Genomic DNA, 22,763 nt, shown 5'->3' with positions numbered 1-22,763 from the left:
GTCTCATAAAATTATTTTTGTCGTAGACACTAGTTCCTAATTCTCTGACTTTACATTCCGATTTTCATTAAATTCTGTTTACCCATTTATCGCGATTCGGCGCTGATATGAACTTAAGAACAACAATCCAAATTCAAGAATATCTCTGTGATCATAGCCGGTGCAGTAACAATGTATAAGACATAAGTGATCGGTAATTTAATACTGTATAACTTTAATTATGTAGTATTTATCGATACGTCCACTAATACCATAAATATATGAAAATTAAATTTTAGGCCTTCCCCTAAACTACCACTCTTCTCAGAGTCAATACAATTATTTATAGCCTAGATTATAGTGAATTATTCCCGGTCTTTGCTTACCGATTTTCATTAAGATACGACCACTAATAACATAAATATTTGAGAATTATATTTTGACCTTCCCCTAAACTACCATTTCACTCAGCGTGTATACAATTATTCGTGGCCTAGATTGTATCGACTTATTCGACTTGGCGTACCAAATTTTATTAAAGTCTCTTCAGCCGTTTTCTCGTGATGGATGTACATAAACACAGACAGATATAGACAGACATTACGAAAATTTAAAAAGTAAATTTTCTTGTTACTGTGGACGCGACTGATACAGAAATACCATCCATTTTAAATTCTGAGCAATGTACAGAAAAAATTCTTATTATATGTCTAGACGAAGGCTGATCAACAAAGACTAATTTTTTTCACAGATCTTTATTACTCCATTTCAATGTTTACATGATCTTTTTCGAAGCAGTCCTCTCCTACTTCAATGCACTTTTTATAGCGTCTCTGCCAGTCCTCGGACACATGCTGCAGACCATTCTTTGTCAGGTCCTTGAGAATCGCCTCACATTTCTTGAGCACTGCTTCACAGGTCTCAAATCGAATGCCCCTAAGCTTTGTCTTTAGTGATGGGTATAAACAAATCACCGGGTGCAAGATCAGGGCTATAAGGTGGATGCGGTATACAGGTAATGTTGAACCGGGCCAGAAACTGCATGACTTCATTTGCGACGTGAGGCCGTGCATTGTCATGAGGAAGTCGCCACCCAGTCCGAGAAATCTCTGGTCGTTTCTTTGCAATGTGCTTCCTCTGTGTAGCCAGTACTGACGTGCAGTAAGTTTCTGTAACAGTAGTGTGCGCTGTAATGCTCCTCTCCCGTCACCTCCATCGTCTAGTATGCCAAATGCACGTAGCGTCTACACAATACAGCATTACTACCAACCTACCGATACGAGAGTGCTGCCACCTACGACATTACACATAAGAACCCGCTCTTTTCAAATATTTATGTTACAGGTAGGAAGTTATCACGGAAGCTTAGTCTCAGTAATTGTTGATCAGCCTACGTGTATAAGACTACGGATGTGCTTACCATCCACAGCCGCCTACCAACAACTGTTAACAGAGCTACAGGCTAAGTAGAAAGAAATATGGCCCGAATTCTATAACAGAAGCCATGACATCTACAGCCTTGAAAGCGCCCGACTACGATCTTCGACATATGGTGACGTTTTTTAGTGCACGGCTTCCACTTTCGAGTGTACAAAACCAGAGCCTTCCATGGGCCAGCAGAGTGCATCTGTGAACTATGTGGACAGAAATTCATGTGAGTAGTGTAGTAGGAGACAGGGGTCTCTAAAAGACTTATGTGATGAATAACCTGTTATTTTCACTATAATAGTTTCATTTGGATCATTGGCTATGAGCTTCATTAAATCTATTATTAATTAGAAGGATGATTGAAGTCAAGGTCGGTTATCCTAAATCTGTTCAGAAATAGAAATTGCTGTGATAAGACTCGACGTTGACAAGAAAAACATGGCGCAACAGCACCTGAACTTGGTGCTCCATGGGCACTGATAACTTCTTCCATGCGTCATGGCCTACCAAGCGACCACTGCTTAGCCCGAAGGCCTGCAGATTATGAGGTATCGTGTGGTCAGCACGACGAATCCTCTCGACCGTTATTCTTGGCTTTCTATATCGGGGCTGCCATCTCACTTTCAGATAGCTCCTCAAGTGTAATCACGTAGGCTGAGTGGATCTCGAACTAGCCCTCTGATCCAGGTAAAAAATCTCTGACCTCTCCGTGAATCGCACCCAGGGCCACCGGGAAGGAGGCAGGCGCGCTACCCCTAAAGCGCGGAACTGCTAAGAGAAGAACCAAGCAATGCAAATAAGGGGATATGTTTTTGAAACTGTTGATATCGTGATCATAGCCAAAGAACTTCCAGTTTTACGAGGAATTCAAACCACAGGGATGTGCCTTTCATTCTTAAAATCTCACATACATTGGACGAGATTCGAACAGGGACAGCACGATTAGAAGCCATCACGATTAAGAAAGAGACGGGAATGTCCAAAAAGGAGTGTGCAAGTTTGCAACTTATCCCTCTTCCTGGTTAATATAGTAGGCATATTACCACTCATGTTCATAAAAAACAGAACCTTGAAAAACTAGAGACAGGAAGTTCTTATTCACAGGACATGTTCATTAGTATGTCCTGCAGAAATGATTAGCATTTCAGTCACCTGGGTTCAGCATGTGTCCTGTTGCCAGGTAGGCACCGGGTCCTCCATGGTCACTGATAAATTGTTCCATGCGTTAAGGCATCGACGCGTATAGGACGTGAATGGCGTCCTGGGGTATAGCCATCCATGCTGCATTCACCTGGTTCCACAGTTCATCATTAGCGGTTGGCACTGGGTCACAGCACCGCACCCATCGTTTCACCATAACCCGTACATTTTTGATTGGCGACAACTCCGGTGATCGGGCGGGCCAGGGCAATAGTCTGGTATCCTGTGACAACAAGAAGGCACGTGTTCATGCAGCGACAGTGGTCGCACATTGTCCTGCTGAAATATGGCGTCTGGGGTTTCGTGCAGAAAGGGTATGGCTACGGGTCGCAGGATGCCATTCACGTAGGTCAAACTGGTCACAGCGGCCTGGACTCGCACCAACTCTGATTTATGGTTGTACACAATAGCATTCCACACCATAAGGTCTTGAGTTGGCGCTGTATGTCTTGTGCGAATTCAGTTAATGTGTTGCCCCTCCCCCAGGCTACGGCCATCACTTTCAAACAAACAGAACCTGGATTCGTCCGAAAATGCTATCTGCTGCCATTTCTGTCCCCAGTGACGTCATTCCATTGCAGTCTACCATGTTGATGCACATTAGTCAAAGGTAGGCAGAGAAGTGGACGACGCGCCGGTAACCCAGACCGTAATAAACGGCGACGGACTGTCGTTCCACTATTGCGCCAGAGCCGGGGAGGACGCAGATCTGTCCTGCAATGCCATTCAGATGAGGGGTCGATCTTCTCGAGGGCTGGGTGGTGCGACCAGACCCATCTCGTCGTGTTCTACGGCCTTCTGTGAACCATTCTGTACACACCCGTTGCACTGCCGACAGACTTCGTCCCACACGAGCAGCAATTTCCCGGGTAGATGCATCACGTTCTCTCATACCAATAATGCGTCCTTATTCAAACGAACTCATTTGACGGTACGGTTCTCGCATACGTTTTCGAGGCATCCTGTATGTCTGTTCAAGTCACAGTGATCCATTACCTTCGGTTTATAGCGGTAACGAGAGTCGCAGGCACATTTTACCAGTCGGTGGTGGTACGCAGAGATATCGATGGACCTTGAACCTGAGGACCGACATGGTTCAAATGCTAATAATTTCTTCAGGACATTCTAATGCACATGTTCTGTGATTATGAACTTCCTATCTCTAGTCTTTCAAGGTATTCAGGTTTTTACGAACATGAGTGTAAATAGAACAAGCAATTAACGAAATCAATGAAGGAGAAGAAATTGGTATAAAAAATGCCAAAGATTCGTAATTTTATCCAAGTCTGGAAAAATGCTGCAGTTGATAAATGGAATTGTATGGACGCAATCTTAGATGCAGAGAGGATGTAGAACGTAAACAAGCCTAAGCAAGGGGGATGAATTTACTTACCTCAAATGTGTATTAGATGTTTGAGTGGAGCAGGACAATGAATAGAAGTGAAACAAGGACAATTGCTGGTTCAGATGGAGGGGGGTTCAAGCCTTTGAAATGTGGTGTTACAAAAGGATGTAATCTGGGAAAATTTGGTCACAAATGGAGATGTACAGAATCAAGTTGTTGAGGAGAGGACGATTTGATGAAATATGACTAAAGGAAAATGTAGAGAGTAAGAGCGGTAAGGAAGGACTAAGTTATGAATATAAGTTGGTGAACGGATTAGAGTAAATATAGGCTCTGACAGTTCCATGTGTATGACTAGTTTGGCACAAATAGAATTTTACCGTGGGAGACATCATACCATTCTAGGGGCATTTAATGCAGACAGGCACTTAACAAACCCAATCAGTTCTGCATATCTCCCTCCTGACCACATGGCACAATCAATAGACGGCAGTCACAGAGCGAGTTGGCCGTGCTTAGCTGTAACTTTGCATTCGGGAGATGGTGGGTTCATTCGAATCTCATCGTCAGCAGACCTGAATAAGGTTGTCAGTGATTTTCTATTTTCACACCAGGAAAATGCTGGGGCTGTACTTTAATTAAGGCCATGGCCGCTTCTTTCCCACTCCTAGCCCTTTCTCAATCTTACATATCCGAAAATCTTCGATGTGTTAGTGCGACGTAAAAGCACTAGCAAATAAATAAATAAATAAATAAATAAATAAATAAATAAATAAATAAATAAATAAATAAATAAATAAATAAATAAATAAATAAATAAATAAATAAATAAATAAATTAGACTGCATTCTGGTGTGACGAGGGCAAGGACCCAGTGTGTGAATATGGAGTAGAGCAGACTACAGTCCAGAATGATGCGCAATGGAAGGAGACCTCGCTGGGTTACAGAAGCAGGTTTGATCCTGGCTCAGTCCGGTGGTATTTGAAGGTGCTAAAATACATCAGCCTCGTGTCAGTAGATTTACTGGCACGGCAAATAACTCCCGTGGGACAAAATTCCGGCACCTCCGCGTCTCCCAAAATCGACAAAATTGGTTAGTGGGACGTAAAGTAAATAACGTTACTGGATATATCCTGTTTATGAATGACTAATCGTGCTGGCGCCTGAAAAACTCGTTAAGTGAAGATATTACCGAAAAAATAGTAACCCGCAGAACATATAACATTAGGAATGAGTTTTATTTGGACCTTGGATGACAGAGTTTTAAGTGCTGTGGTGGTGGCGATCGTCATTTTAACAATGTCCGGGTCCATGGCTAAATGGTTACGGTTAGCATGCTGGCCTTTGGTTCAAAGGGAACCAAGTTCGATTCCCGACCAGCTCGGGGATTTCAAGCTTAATTGGTTATTTTCACTGGCTCGGATACTGGGTGTGTCTGTCATCCTTAAATAGAAAATAAAAGGAAAAGCAACTAAAGACAAGTAAAGAATGCAAAACTGAGAGAAACCAAAAAAAAAAAAAAAAAAAGGAAATACCTACAACTAGGAAAATGGATGAGGTCCGACACTCCGAAAATCGAAGGTATCGGTAAAAGAATGAGAGGGGTTACGAAGGGCGTGACAATGAAAGACTCTCTACGCCTCGCAAACCTAATACCTGTCGGGTCAGAGGAGAACAAAAGTTAACCAAAGGAGGTCGGATAGGAAAGACGGTAGTGAGGAGCCTGGCACAAGTGACTTTTGAAGATTTTCCACAGTTCCTCGTAAAATTATAATAATTATTATTAACAAGAACAGTACAATTGGCAAATATCCCCGTGGAAAGAGAAATATACAGTAAATTATATACAGTAATAGTATAACAAAGCAAAATTAAAGCAAAAATTAATAACACTGGGCGAGTTGGCCGTGCGCGTAGAGGCGCGCGGCTGTGAGCTTGCATTCGGGAGATAGAAGGTTCGAATCCCACTATCGGCAGCCCTGAAGATAGTTTTCCGTGGTTTCCCATTTTCACTCCAGGCAAATGCTGGGGCTGTACCTTAATTAAGGCCACGGCCGATTCCTTCCAACTCCTAGGCCTTTCCTATCCCATCGTCGCCATAAGACCTATCTGTGTCGGTGCGACGTAAAGCCCCTAGCAAAAAAAAAGTTAATAACAACAAAATCAACAAATAATTAGGCCTACATGAAATTAACTACTACATAAACTATATCGACACGAAAAGTTCATAAAACTAAAAAAAGAAAAAATCATGGTAATAGAATAATAATAATAAGAATAAGGAAAGCCACAGGTACATTCAAACAAAAACAGGAAGAGAGACAATTATAAATGATATGCGAGCTGTGTAACTTTCCTTATTTTACAATGTACTTCACGCCCATCGACACAGATAGGTGTTATGACGTCGACGGAATAGCAGATCTCTAGGAGTGGGAAGGAAGAGACCGTGGCGTTCAATTAGGTACAGTCCCAGCATTTTTCTTGTGTGAAAATAGGAAACCACGGAAAACCATCTTCAGGGGGGCCGACGTTGGGGTTCGAACACACTATCTCCCGAATGCAAGCTGACAGCTGCGCGATGCTAACCGCACGGCCAACTCGCTGGGTCGCAAGATTTTGATTATTGAAAAATCAGAATATCAACTTTCGGTTCGATTGATTCTTTAGTTTTGGCTTGACTGAGCAAGAATGAGACAGTTTCCATCTCATGTTAAAACAGTACAGAATGTTTTTTGCAAAAATTGTATTTTTAAGTCGATTTTTTAGAAACAAAACATAGTCACGCGACAGCTCCCTGGGAGAATGCTTCAACAAAATGTCATGAAATTCCGCCCATCGGTTTAGGCGCGATGTCGTTTCTCAATTTCAGTTTTGTACCTGTCCGGCTCCATGGCTAAATTGTTAGCGTGCTTTGGTCACAGGGATCCAGGGTTCGATTCCCGGCAGGGAATAATCCCCAAATCGATCCACTGACCATAATTCAAAAAGATGATTATGAACAATGAGTTAAATAGCCTCTCCGGAGGCCGCATGGCATTATTACTTTTGTACATGATTGTAACCCTTCCTCTGCCCTACATGATTCTAATCGGATTCAGAATCTCCAGTCAGATTTATCACTAAAAATCAAGTATTAATTGTCGCTACAAAATGCTAAACAACATGCAGCTTACTTGTTATTTTCTTGACAAATGCACCACTCTGACTACAAGCGGCTGGTAATTGTACAAGTGCTTCTAGTTCTTGTGAAGGTTATCACATCACTATAAATAGCATGGAATCCCAGCAGATAATCAGTAGGTCCTCAGGATTCCAGTCGACCAGCTTACAGCAACATGACAGCCAAAATCACCTTCAGCCTCCTGATCCTCGCTTGTCTAGTGGGAACAGTAAGTGACAGTTCCACTCCCTAGAACAGTAGACATTGTAAGATTGTGATAGTATATATATCATACCCTCACACTATATGTAGAAGTGAGAGATATTATTGTCAGTATTCGATTTATTATTATTATTATTACTATTATTATTATTATCAGTATTTCATTTGTATATTTTATCATGTATGTAGTATGAGTAATTCGTTTTACGGCTGGGAAAACATTGCTTTAATAACTCTGGTAATTTGTATGACTCATGCGGCCATCCCAGTGTATTATGAGATGTGCTTGTTGTTGTACTAGGAAAGTTCTACGACTCATGGGAAACACCCCAGAGTGTGTTATTGTCTTGGGAGCAAGAAGAAGTTTAGGGCGTGGTCTTGACAAGAGGATCACTCATGATAGGCTGGCAAGGATCAATCTCGGCGAATCATGTGAGAGATGAGGTCTTTATATACTTCGACATCACAGCGGAAAGGAACCACTATTGACACACTGTACGAGAAAGTAGGAGTGCTGACACTGTACGGGGATGAAGTGGTGCTAACACGATACGGGAGTGAAACTGGATATGCGGTGCTGGAGTGACGCTGTTGCTATATTCTGGACTGGACTTCAAACGTTCGTGGAAAGTGGTTGATCGACAAATTATGGAGTGCTTCCGCATGAGATATTGTAGCACTTGTGGCGGCCTGGTATTATATGTTTGGTGAAAGGTATCTCAGACTTTCCATAATTTATGTTCAGGATCGACAAGCGTGTGTTGCTCAAATGTATCTATCTTTACAAGAAGTGTTAAAATCAGTGAACACAGTAATCTGAGGTACAGTATCTGTGTGATATTATAAGTGCCGATTATGAGAATCGGCAAGTCGTGTTGGTACAGAGACAGTGAAGGGTTCTTATCTACATATATGTACATTGGTCAACGGACTATCTGCAAATGGTGGCATAGTTCTCGCTTTCGTTTTCATTGTTGTTGTTGTACATATGGAGTCTTCCAGCAATATTTTGTGTGTGTATTATATGTATAATTTTGTGTGTTGATGAGGTGCTCATGCACGGATTTTATTGAGAATATAGTTAGCTATTTTAGAATCAGTGGAGTTATTGATGAACCTAGGTGCAGTTCCTACCTATTTAGTCGTTTTCTGAAGGTTAGGTAAGGCTTGTAGCAGATGTACCAGTACGCAGCATTATGTACACGCCCTGGGAGATAAAGAATTATCATGCTCTATCTAAATTCGAGAGATCCATTCTGGTGAACTCTGGCACCCATACTACGGACATTTCGATTAACTCTTTTTAATTTAATTTATTTCATGTATGTTATTTATTTATATATTTTTATGATATTCAAGAAATTATTTATTATTCACAAATAATTGTAATTGTCGCACCAACGTGTGGCTGAATGATTGGTACATCTCTTAGGCTTATTAGCGAAGGTGCACTTGTCAGGTGTGGTTGGAATTCTGCAAACTATGTCAGTGAAGTGTTTTATATGTACGTTATATGTATGTTGGAGTATGAAGAAATGTTGTAGCAAGTCGAGTATTATAAAATTGAGAAATAGAGAGGTTTTTAAAGTTGCTAGTACTATGAATCAGGATAAGAGAGGCCAAAAGAATTCCACCACAATGAATTTATCTAATTTAAGTGAGAGTAGCGAAATGGCTGATAGTAGAAAAGATCAATTTGCAACGGTAGCTGAGGAACCGAGTAACCCTTCTCATACTCAGAATGTAGGGGATCAAGGGGAGGCTTTAACCTTTAGTATGATTAAATCGCTATTTAATGAATTGTCCAGTAAGATTGATAGTCAGACTAAAGAGTTGAAAGGTGTGTTTGATAAATTGTCCAGTAAGATCGACGAGAGGGGTAAAATATTAAGGGAAGTATTTGATAAAGTAGAGAGTGAAATCGTTTATCAGAGTGATTTTCAGAATAGGGGGCGTGATGACATTAAGGAAGATGTGTCGGATGTCTTACTTTGTGCTAGTGGTGATGGTGGTAGCGGTGTTGCGAACGATAATCTTACAGAAGTTTCTGAAATTGAAGTTGTGAAGTTTGTGAAGTTGATGAAGGTTGTTTAGTGAGTGAAGAGTTTTTGTGGAGTATACATCATGAGGATGTTTTTGTTGATTTAAGTGTACGTGAGGAGAGTAATGTTAGGTCCATTATGTATGAAAATGGTGACTTTGATATTAATGAAACTTCTGGTAAGAGAGTGGAGAGTATCAGTGTTATTGACATGAAAGTGGTGCCAGTAGGAGCTGGTATGGAATGTGGTGAAGATGGTTTAATGGTTGAGGTATTGAGTAGTAATGATGGTAATCTCGAAGTGAATTATGGTAACGATTTCAGTAATAGAGTTAGCGTGAGTGAGAGAACGTGTACTAAGTGTGGTGTGAATGAGCTTGAGGTAACTGAAGTACGTATGTCTGATAAGCATGTGTTAACTACGACCGTTGTTCGTGAAGGGTTATTTGAAGCGAATTGTACGTCATGTTTTGTGCTTAAGGAGATTCATCGGAAGGGTGGTAAATTGTATGGTGATTCAGGGTTTGAAGATTTTGTGATAAATTGTTGTGTGAGAGATCATGTGCGTGTGTGGGAAATGGTTAAGGACAGTGAGAATGGAAATGTGCGTGAGATGAAGGAAAGTCTGTTCAAGCGAATGTGTAATGTTTTATTTAATGTTGAGAGTTGTGTGAATGATTTGAATGACGTGCTGTATGAGATCGATGTGGAATGTGTGAAAAAGTATGTGATCTGTTTGCTTGCATTAATTATGAAGAGTAATAATTGTGAGATTCCTGCTCATTTCAGAAATAGGGATTTCTTAGTTATGAATGTTCTGAATGAAAGCTTGTATGATTCTTGTGTGACTGGATGGGATGAATGTTTGTGTATGAGATAGATTGTATTCTAGATATAGTTAGATTTTATTGCGGTAAGCATTCCTCGTCTATCGATGCTGATATTAAGTTTATATATTGTTTTTCCATTTATATTAGAGTCCGTATACTGTGGACAGTAGAATAGGCAAATGTGCTTATCGACTTCTAACTTCTGACGACAAGGTCCTTTGGACATTTAATACCTATAGCCTTCGCAGATATAGGAGGTAGGATCTGCACCTTGGATGTATATATTATCAATATTGAATTAAGTGTACAGCAGTAAGAAGGGTGAATTTGAGATTGACCATGTTGCTATAACAGCACGAAACCAGAAAGAAATCCTAAATGTCAAAGTAAGGAAAAGCCTGAACATTGATTCGTATCACTATCTCTCTGAGATAAAAGTAAGATTCCAGCCGAATAGATCTAAACCGAGACAGCAAAGGAAGCTCAGGATCAATATAGAGACTCCGGAGCAGAATAAATTGGAATACCAACAGAACCTCTCCAAACTAAGGATGACCAACTGGGATGAAATCAGAGATTCCATGAACAAAGCTGCTGAAGGTTTAGGGAATCCTCCAAGGAAGCGGAAACATAGATGGTGGAACGAAAAATGTGACGATGCATTAGAAAGTAGACTAAAGGCCTGGAAGAGATGGCATTCGAACAGCAACAGCGAGAACTTGGAAGACTTCAAGGAAGCAAGGAAGGGAACAGCTAGAATCATAAGAACAGAGAAGAGAAAGTATGACAGGAATAGGATAGAGAAGATAGAAGATGAATTTAAAAGGAATAACACCAGGGAGTTCTACAAAACCTTCAAAGAAGACTTAAAGGGATACACACCACCAAATCTGTGCTTCAGACGAACAGACGGTAGCATAGCAACAAATGATAAAGAAAACTGCCAGCTCTTGGCTGACTACTTCCAAACGCTGCTCAACTGTGAAGAACCGCATGAAAGATTGCCTGTCCTGAAACTATCCAATGAGAATCCAAATTCCAAACCACCAAGTCTAGATGAGATAAAATGTATAATCAGAGAGCTTAAAAACAACAAAGTACCAGGGGAAGATGGCATTGTGGCAGAAATATGGAAGATTGGAGAAGAAGTGGCTGCAGAAAGAATACATCACCTCATAAAAGAGATTTGGAAAACTGAAAGGATTCCGAACGATTGGAAATATGCGCTTATCCACACACTCCACAAGAAAGGTAGCCGAATGGATATTAATAACTACAGAGGTATCTCTTTACTTTCAGTCGCGTACAAAATATTCTCCAAAGTGCTACTGAACAGGGTCGAAGAACAAATAGACTCCCTCATTGGAGAATACCAAGCTCATTTCAGGAAAGGGAGGTCATGTACAGAACAGATATTCAACCTTAAGGGTATTCTAAGGACTAGAGCATTGAGGGGCCAGAACACAGCGGTAATCTTCGTCGATTTCCAAAAAGCATATGACTCAATTGATATACAGACATTTTTAACGTCCTAGAAGAGTTTGGAATCGACAGGAAAACGAGAGTAATAATAAAACAAACCCTGACAGACACCATCCCAAAAATTATCTTTACAAGAAGTGTTAAAATCAGTGAACACAGTAATCTGAGGTACAGTATCTGTGTGATATTATAAGTGCCGATTATGAGAATCGGCAAGTCGTGTTGATACAGAGACAGTGAAGGGTTCTTATCTACATACACTGCCAGAAAAATGAATAGCATCTCGGTGAATTTTCTCCTCATATCAAACTATTTCATGTTTCAGTATGACAGGTCATTACAAAGTATTACAATCTATATATTTTCTGAAAGCTTGTTTTATTGCCTCTCTAATGCAGGATAACAAATTAATTTATTGCCCTTCACATAGCAGTCTGTGTAGCATTTCTTAATTGGAGGGACAAAACCAGAATTTTACACTTCACTAATTACTTTCTTATCTCGGCTCTAGTACTTGGTGGGATAGCCTTTTGACCTCAGAACATCTTGACACCTCCTCGGCATGGAATCTACTAGATTTTGGAGAGTTTCAATGGGTATTCCATGATACCAGATATTAACAATAGCCTCAATCAATTGCAGTCTTGTTCGGGGCTTCCTTTTTCTCATTTTCTTCTTCAAAATTGCCTTACAAATTTTCTATTGGATTTAGGTCTGGTGAATTTCCAGGCCAAGACAGCGCTGTGACATTTTCTTGTTCACCTGAGAAGTCTTTTACCACTTTTTCACGATTGCAGGGTGCTGAATCATCCTGAAAAATGAATGGGTGTCCTGCAAATAAATCCATTCCGGATGGTAACATTTTCTTTTCCAAGATTGTCTTGTACTTCTGCCCATTGATGGTGGATTCTAGGACATCAATACTCTCTACACCATTGTATGAGAAACACCCACAGAGCCTAACGCTAGTTGGAAACTTCACAGTTTTCAGAGTACAGGCTGGATTCAGTGCTTCACTTGTTTCCCGAAACACTCGTCAACCCCCGTCACTTCCACCAATATTGAGTTTAGATTCATCACTGAACAGAACCTTACGCCACTGCTCAGCTGGCCAGTGCTGATGTTCTTTAGCCCACTGAACACGCTTCATACGTTGCTGTTTGGTGAGCATTGGTTTCTTTACCAGCTTTTTGGACACCAAATAAAATTTTCGCAATCTGTTCCTTACAGTTCTAGAACAAACATTAACTTCAGACGTTTCCCTCCATTTGTCTCTAAGTACTTCCGAGGTAGCAAATCCATTTTCCAGACATAAACGATGCAAAGCATTGTCAGATCTGGGTGAAGTTTTCAGTTTTCTACCACAGTTTCCCACTCTACCACTGATAAGACCACCTGTTTCTCGAAACTTTGTCAATTGTCTCCCAGTTGTACTTTTGTGCACTCCCACAATTTGAGCTATCTCAGAATTAGTTTTACCACATTCATTTAATGTCACAATGGGTGTAGCCTTTCTTGGTGATATATCACATTTTCTACCCATTTTTTATTACAATTTGGCACTCGAACTCTTTCAAGCAAAAAGAAACAAACTGGTAAACACGAAAACTTCTATGAGGATTCAGAGGGATTATTAACAGACAAGAAGTAGGAATGCACAACAGGAAGTAGTACCTAGCAGCTGTTTACACAACAGAGACATCTGTGGACGGTCAGTAACACTAGTAGAAGCATTTACTGCTATCTACGCTAGCATGTAATGTGCAAATTTTTTGTTTTTTCCCCTTCAATAAAGAAATGCTACGCAGACTGCTATGTGAAGGGCAATAAATTAATTTGTTATCCTGCATTAGAGGGGCAATAAAGCAAGCTTTCAGAAAATATATAGATTGTATTACTGTGTAATGACCTGTCACACTGAAACATGACATAGTTTGATATAAGGAGAAATTCCGGCAGTGTATATGTACATTGGTCGACGGATTATCTGCAAATGGTGGCATAGTTCTCGCTTTCGTTTTCGTTTTCCCACTGTTTTCGTTGTTGTAAATATGGAGTCTTCCAGAAATATTTTATGTGTGTATTATAATATGTATAATTTTGTGTGTAATGAGGTGCTCATGCTCTGATTTTATTGAGAATATAGTTAGCTATTTTAGAATCATTGGAGTTATTGATGGACCTATGTGCAGTTTCTACCTATTTAATCGTTTTCAGAAGGTTAGGTAAGGCCTGTAGCAGATGTACCAGTACGCAGCATTATGTACACGCCCTGGGAGATAAAGAATGATCATGCTCTATCTAAATTTGAGGGATCCATTCTGGTGAACTCTGGCGCCCAAACTACGGACATTTCGAGTAATTTTATTTATTTATTAATTTATATATTCTTATTCATGATATTTTACTTTATTTGTTTGGTAGTCACCAAATTATTACAAGGTTCCATTTACAGTAGCTCAGATTGGTCGTGATGACGACGTTTACCTACGTTTTAACGTAAAGACCTCAATAAAATCAGGCTACATACAGTACATTAGAACTAGCACGGCAACACGCAATAACGAGTAGATTCCTCTACAAAGGGTTGGTGCCAGGAAGAGCACTTTGAACCCGAATTTTGTTTAGCTGAGATATCGCAACAGACCGAAAGAAGAAAACCAAACTGAACTTCACTTTTATCTCGAATTAGGTGTACAAAATTCTGTCCGTGGCCGTGTTAAGGCTCCCACAAACAGACACGATATTCAGTTTGGTTTATGTCCTCGATGAACAGTCAAGAATCCATCTTGATGGGAAGAAGTTTTTCTTCTGACAGCCGCTCTTGATTGAAGACAAAGGTGAGCTCCATTAATTATGCGCCAAATTTACATAGATTCGTACGCTGTGTATTGATAGATGTTATTATTTTTCCTCCGATCTACAGCATTCAAGCCTTATTGATCTATTAAGGAGAAAAATAATAATGCCCAACCTAGGCAGCTTAAGCTGACATACACATATAATAATTCTTGTAAAATAAACATAACTAACACCAAAACAAGGGAAAAAAATGCGATATTGATGTAAATAATAATAATCAAATGGCAATGAGGCAGAATGGTCTGTTGTCCCTAGTATAAGGCAGTATGGCAATGAGAAGTTAAACTGGTAACATATTGCTGTGTAGAGTACGATGTTTTGTCGGATTGCATCTGCTCTTTAAACAAAGAGTATATCAGTTCCGGCCGGGTTCGCACTCAGCACATTCTTTCTTGAACACTGACCTCTCTATTTTTCTACTTAAGTTGAAAACCTGACTTTGCATTACCTCCACTGTAGTGCCGGTGTGCAATTTTTCACCTTACGTTTCGTTACTGTTGACCACTATTTGAACTCTATTATCTCACTATATTTATTATCTTTAGAATCCAGACAACTCACCACATTAACTGAACCCATATTCACTCACAGTTAACTTGGACCCTAAGCTCATATACCATCCATCTCCACATATTAGCTTTACCCTTAACACCTATCCAATTTACAATCTCTCTCTTACTCATTCACTACAACACACTTTACCGCCTACGAATTTAACTATTTAATCACTCTTGTCATAGTTACGAATAACACACAAACTCCGCTATCCTCATGTGCACACCAATTTACTTTCTACTGCAGATTGCCTTTTTTGCCTCTTGTCACTATGCCTTCGTCCAATTTGTACTTCTTACCCCATATCTCTCTTAGGCTTAAACTTCTCCCTTTCGCCAAGGCACCTCTTGCTTCTTCTTCTTGCCTCCCGGCCGTATTTTCACTTCGTTTGTGTGCTCTTGTCACATCCTGTGTTTCCGCCCCCACAATCACTCCCTGTATCTTCCTTTCTTCTCTCACACAGGCCTCCGTCCTCAGCTCCTTAATTAATGCCCTGGTCTCCCTGGTCTCTTTCCTTATCTCCCTCCTCATCTCATTTGCTACCTCCCTGGCTCCTTTTTCGATCGATTTGAAGATAGCATTCACGTCTTCTTTTGTCAAGTTAATTTCCTCTTGCTGCGAGCTTGGGTCCAGTGCCTTATTTTCTTTGGTTATTTCTTTATCTCCAGGTCCGTCTTCACCCACTTTACTGTCTCTGACTTGCCTTTCTTCCACTCTCTTCCCCACTACCCCTTCGTCCTTCCTATTCTTTTCCATTTCCCGTAATTTCTTCGCTGTCCACACTCTGGTCCATAGTCCATGGGATACTACTAATTGTTGATCCTTAATGTAGGCTCTTAACCCTTGTATTTTAGCCCTGACCAAATGTTTTTTCAGAGTGTTTATATTCTTTACCCCTTCTCTTCCCATGTCTCTTTTAATCCAAATTTTTGTGTTACGTATATTGTCTGCGCCTCTTATCACTACTTCCGCCACCAGGGTGGAAAACAACTTCAGTTTTATCGACCTATCACCCCTTTTTTTTACCTATCCTTTCCACATCATCAATATCAACTTCACGAAAGTTAATTTTCATCATTTTCTGAATGACTTCCACAACTTTGTAAGTTGTCAGCACTTTGTCTTTCCCTTTGTCTTCCGGCACTCCATATTTAAATAAGCATTTCTTCCTGCGTTCTCGGTTACTGTCTTCAATTTCTGCTTTCAGCTTCACCACCTCTTCCTCCATCTCCTTTATTTTTGCCTTGCGCGATATCATTTCTCTCTCGCTGATTTCCACTTGGTTCATTCTCTCGTGTGTTTTTCCCTGTATCCAACGCCTCATATGTTCAAATTCCTTCATTTGTTCCTTCATCATATTTTTAATCTGCTCAAACGGACATACTTCTTCCACCACTTCTTTCACCATTCTTCTTATGTCCTCCAAGTCTTCCCCGTTCATGTTACCACTGGAAGTCGGGCCGGGGTTCACCTCCACACCTCCTATGGCTAAAAGTACCATAATCACCGCTGCCACCAGTATCATCTCGCCCATCATTCTTGTTTCTACTTTACCTCCTTTATTTCCAGCTGTTTCCTTTTTCCATCTCCCCTGCCATCTTCCAATAGCTGCACGATATTGATCCACACCAATCATCTTCCTCTTCCCTCCCGTCTTACTTTTCCACTCACCGGTCACACTCCACACCGGCTCTACCGGCACCTCAACTCAGCACGTCTATCACCGAACGCTGACTAGGTTAGACTGGTACGCTGTGCATATGTAGACATATTTATAAGTGCATAAAGAGTTTTATAATGAAATACCTGTCAGTGGTTGTTATTTATGTTCTTATCTTAGGGGAATAAAAGAAGCACCTCTGTCGATGTTACAAACATTTTGAGAGAGGAACTGGGAAAATTGTGTACATTGATTCTCCAAATTCTTAAGGATAAAAAACAATTTTAAATGTGCTTATGTGACTCCGTGGCTCATGAGGCAGCGCGTGGGCCTCCCACCATTGGGTTCCGTGGTTCAAATCCCGGTCACTCCATGTGAGATTTGTGTTGTACAAAGCGAAGGCGGGACAGTATTTCTCTGGGTGCTCCGATTTTCCCTGTCATCTTTCATTCCAGCAACACTCTCCAATATCATTTCATTGTTCTGTCAGTCATTAATCATTGTCCCAGAGGAATGCGACAGGCTTCGGCAGTCGGCACAATTCCTATCCTCGCCGCAAGATGGGGGATTCATTCAACCCATCCCTGACCCGGTCACTGACTGGAAAACAGGTTGTAGGTTTTCTTCTCTTCTTCTTTACATGTTCTTCAGAATGAATACTGAAAGTTTAGATGAAATTCTGAGAGATGTGCTTCACGAAAGTATAGAATTTAAATGTTTTCTGTCTCGATCAGTTCTTTATAAAAAATTCCCAAGTGTCGTGCTACAGTGAGCAGTCCACTCTGTAACCATTTATAATCGTCCGGAACTAAATATCGCTCTGTGTGTGGGAGCTTTTACTCTTTTCGTATTCGGGCCATTTTATTAGGCTAATATAAGGTAATGCCTTTGCTGGCGAGACGTAGTGCACAATGTTTTCTTGTATAGGCTAGAGCAATTTTGTTACTTTCATTGATCTGTCCCTGTCTTAACCTTGGCTTTGACAATATGAGAATGACTAAGGTATGAGCGATGCTAGTAATGTCATTCCTTATGCAGCCAGTCCCTGCTATGAGTGGTGTGAAAATGTTGCTCACAGAATCAAGTTGGTGAGGAAAGCAAGTGGAAACTACCTCACTCCTTATTACCCTAGTATGCATCTTCAGTGATGCTATGGCCACCTATGGCAGCTAATGGTAAAGCTGTTGAGGATCCAACCAGCCTTCGCACCGAGAACTGAACATACATACAATGCAAGGTAATTAAGTTGCCAGAGCACTAGACGGGTACACAACAGCGAGTCTAATTTTAACTTCGAGATATTTTCCAATATATTGTGTCTGCACTTGACGTAGACATGCCCCGGTTTTAGATTGTACTGTATGTAGATAAAGAGGCGCGTGTTAAGATGAACACAAACACGCCGTCCTCGAGCTATAGGAATTAACGACACGCAGTTAAGACCATCGGCCCTTCCGACTCCTTGGCTGAAAATGCAGTGTTGAGGCCTTCGAATCAGAGGGTCCCGGGTTCGATTCCCGTGCAAGTCGGGGATTTTAATCGCAACAGATTAATTCTTCTTGCTCGGGGACTGGGCGTTTGTGCTTGTATCAACACTTTCCTATTCATATTCAGACATCACACCACACAACCAACCATCACGGATACACGCAGTAGTGATTACATCCCTCCATACGTTTGGTGTCAGGAGGGGCATGCAGCTGTAAAACAGAGCCAAATCCACATGTGCAACACAGTTCACCCCCGTGACCCCACAGGTTCGGGGAAGAAGCAGCAAAAAAGGAAGACGAAAGAGTTAAAATAATCGTTCCGCACAGGAGAGGAAGTATGACACTTGGTGAGCCTCATTTACATTTGAAGGGGGGATAGAGTTACTTCATTATGTTTTCCTGTAAGAGGAGTAATAACGAAGATATTCGCGAATGCTATATTGTCCGCAAACTTGCAAATATCTCCAGAAAACGGACGAATCACCATCAACAGGGTCATATGCCCTCACTCCATATGAGCAGTGCGGAGAGGTTTGGAATGTAATCCATGCTTTTGACATACAATTTAGTGATTATAAATTGTATACCACCACCTCGCCTACTCTACCGGCCTACTCTATCATTCTGATAGTGAACATATTTTCGATCAACGGGACTCGAACCGGCTAACCTCGGTGTCAGACTATGTAGACATCAACAGCAGGCGGGCAATACTACTACTACTACTACTACTGCTACTACTACTACTGCTACTACTACTACTAATAATAATAATCGCATGATCTCAGCTACTGTGTACAGGAATTTTAATATGACACCATCAGGCTGCCTGCTCGTCAGTTCGATGTTCTGTTTTGCTCTAGGCCTACTAGATGGGAATGGAATCTCTCTTGGGGTCTATGGCTGAGTTTTGATGGATTTTGTCTGGTAAACACCAAATATATGACCCGAGATCATTTTCATGCCGATATTGTACGAGAGCGAGTACCGAATGGACTTTTGTCCGCCCTTCAAAAATGCGACTACCTCTGCTGTGTTTGAACCAGCCATCTTCTGATCTGGATGCCGACACTCTACCAGTGAACTACAGAAGGAGCTACCGTTTAGATAGAAATAATTTTTGAGAAGGTACTTGGAAGTTTGTGAAAGAAAAAATTGCGAATATCTCCGATGAAGATATATGGGATCTAAAAAACTGAAATTATCTTTTTCGTAATTTTTATGATATACCGTTTTAACGAAAAATACGTCTAGAGTTTCGGAACCGCACTTTACTAGGTGAGCGTTACAACAAGAACAAGAACATCAATAAAATATAACAAATTTCAAATCAAAATAGGTGACATGTGCGATAGTGTTCGATATCTCGTTATAGGAGCAGTGTATCTAATAACGAGAGTCTGTTGCAGCAGTGCTGCCATCTTGAGGTACTGAAGTCGTCATACCACGAGGTGAGTCTAGCTCTGGGCTCAAGCGTAGTATTACATCGTATGGGATGTCGAAGTTTCACAAATATACAGAAATATACAGAAAACTGTGGTGCAAAGAAGTGTGAACAACTTTTTTCCTTCACAAGTTATTACGACTTGTTGGAAAGAAATGATTTCCGAAGTATCTAAGAAGCCTTCGAGAAAATCCAGCGGCTTGTGTGATTTCCAAAGAATCGAAAGTCACAAGTACTACGTGTCAAAAGGCTCATCGGGAGCGTCGCGAAGCGAGGGCGGCCAAGGGTCGCGATGTGAGTTCCGCGCTACTGAAACTTGGGCGAGCAAATCTACAGTGGTAGAAAATGATTTGGAAATCATAGACGTGAATACTTCTGCTCTTGGTTCATCGACTTTCTTCAGGACGTGTCAATATGTTTAACGTTAAGAAATACAATGTGAAGAGTAAAATCCCTAACCCTTACAGACTAGAAATTTGATTTCGACAATATTTATATTCTTATTCTTCTTAATCTGTTTACCCTCCAGGTTTGGTTTTTCCCTGGGACTCAGCGAGGGATCTCATCTCTACCGCCTCAAGGTCAGTGTCCTAGAGCGTGAGACGTTGGGTCGGGGATACAGCTGAGTAGGATGACCAGTACCTCACCCAGGCGGCCTCACCTGCTATGCTGAACAGGGGCCTTGTGGGGATGGGAAGATTGGGAGGGATAGACAAGGAAGAGGGAAGGAAGCGGCCGTGGCCTTAAGTAGGTACCATCCCGGCATTTGCATGAAGGAGAAGTGGGAAACCACGGAAAACCACTTCGAGAATGGCTGAGGTGGGAATAGAACCCCTTCTACTCATTTGACCTCCCGAGGCTGAGTGGGCCCCGTTCCAGCCCTCGTACCACTTTTACAAATTTCCTGCCAGAACCGGGATTCGAACCTGGGTCTCCGGGGTTGGCAGGTAATCATGATAACCAGTATACCACAGAGGCGTACAGCGTGGTTTTAATTCAGTGACAATTCTCAACACAACGGCGAACTTCAATATTTATCAGGGGATTCGTATTCTACGTACTTGCGTCGATGACCTCGACGCTGCCCGACTGGAAACTTTTCTATACAGGTAATAGTAAGGAAGGAATTTGACATTTCCTGTTTTGGCTTCATTAATATTGCTACTCTGCATTATATTGATCATATAATATACAGCGCAAGGCTATCTATGAACTCGAACACCGATTTTATAGAAATTCTCTTAAAACCTTTCTTCCGTGATGTCGTAGCTAAGAGGCAGGCAATGAATTGAACCCACTTTCGACTCTTTTGGATTCAACTTCGAATGAAAATGAAGAATTAGGCAAAAGTTTGAATGTCCATACAATGTTACAACTTCCTTGTTCAGGGGCGTAACGTTAGGGCATTCAAGGCCTGCAATGCAGGTGGAGCCCCGCAGACTTCTCGCTAAAAGTATATACTGTATATCCTAATGTAAATCTGGGCGGAAGTAATCAGGGCGGTTTTGCATAATCAGCATTGCATAATGTACTACTAAGTACGAACAACTAATCAGGTTTGCCGTTCAACCACGGAGGTAGCCAAATGAAACCTATTAAACATTATTTTTAAATAATTTTACAATAATGAATAGTCTCTTTGTTTATATAATTTGACAACATATTACATTTCTTACTGCTGTAATGAAATTTATATTAGTTATTCATAGATTTTACATTTTATTTGAGGGGGACCGTTCTTTTAATTTTAGCAGGCTCGCCCGTATTAAATCCGTTACGCCCCTGATATTGTTATGAACTAGTGTCACACATTATTATAACTGCATCTGCTTTAACATGCAATGTTTTACTGTTCGCAGCTAGTACACGCCATGCCAGATACTTCCGCGTCCGCCAGTTCCGAGAGTGTCGCTACAGATGCTACAGCTGCTTCCGTCACTTCCGAGTCCGGCAGTTCTCAGAACGCCGCTGACTACAACACCCAGACCCCAGACATGTTTGGTGCGATCGTGCGTATTCCATTCCAAATAGCACAAGGCGTAGAACACTGGGGTATCAACATAGCCCAGAATGTTGCCCAAAGAGCACCACAGCTTGCTACTCTTCCCCTCAGACAGTTCGGGAACTTCATTGTCAGGGGTAATAGGTTGAATCATTGGTGATATTTGTATGCCAATAATCAAAAGAAGCATGGAGATAAAGATTGAATGGAAATAAATGTTATTATTCAGTATGCTTGTTTCACTCATTCCCTTATCACTAGAATCTGAATTTTAAAATGGTGTTACATCAGTAGGCATTGAAATATTGCTCTCTACTTTGTCTTTGGATTAACGACCCGTCCCGACTGTGCACAAGTGTAATTTTGAAGTTCGTTATCGTTGTTTGTCCTCGTGGTGTACGTGTGACATTTTTCCTAGAACTACTAAGTTATTCTCTTCTAAGCAATACTTAAATCATTCCTTTTCTTTCACAAGAACGATGAAAACTGTTAACCATTCATACGATAATATTATTGACGTGAATAATTATCTTAATAATAATAATAATAATAATAATAATAATAATAATAATAATAATAATAATAATAATAATAATAATAATAACGTGTGGCTATTGCTAGCGTGGTGCAGCCCTTGTAAAGCAGACCATGTGACAAGAGTGGGTGGCATCTGCTGTGCATGGGAAACTGCATGTTGTTGTGGTGTTATCCTTACCTTTCGTCACCGTTTTTCTAAATTGCATATCTGGAACTCTATCTTTACGGCCATTTCTTCTACACCTCTTTCTATGTACAATGGCATGGATTCCACTAATTAAATACCAGCTGATTTCTAAAAGTTTTTACATCATAACCTTTCCATTCCCGATGTTTCTTGAATCTTCCCTTCCCCTCTCGCTCCTACCTACATGTTATACTTCCCCGCCGTGGGAACCGTATAAATATCAGTTTCTACCACTTTCTCACTGTCTGTGCTATGGTGCTGGTGTGAGAGCGAAGAGTTTCAAATTTCCTTCGCTCTGTTTGGATGCACCTACTTGCTGGCACTATCTCTACGAA

The 22,763-nt window shown here is 40.9% G+C and overlaps 1 protein-coding gene across 1 annotated transcript in view; it reads left to right on the top strand.

The window, feature by feature from the left end:
• LOC137501008 (uncharacterized) overlaps positions 1–21,933 on the top strand; it is a 175,095-nt gene extending 153,162 nt beyond the window's left edge. The window contains exon 4 of the mRNA XM_068227843.1: positions 21,562–21,933. Coding sequence (XP_068083944.1) covers positions 21,562–21,674 — 113 coding nt within the window. The 3' untranslated portion in view covers positions 21,675–21,933. The remainder of the gene's footprint in view (positions 1–21,561) is intronic.
• Positions 21,934–22,763: the final 830 nt, after the last annotated feature.

This window comes from Anabrus simplex, chromosome 1, assembly GCF_040414725.1.
Source record: "Anabrus simplex isolate iqAnaSimp1 chromosome 1, ASM4041472v1, whole genome shotgun sequence".
Taxonomy (NCBI): domain Eukaryota; kingdom Metazoa; phylum Arthropoda; class Insecta; order Orthoptera; family Tettigoniidae; genus Anabrus; species Anabrus simplex.
This window is presented reverse-complemented; position numbering and strand designations above follow the sequence as displayed.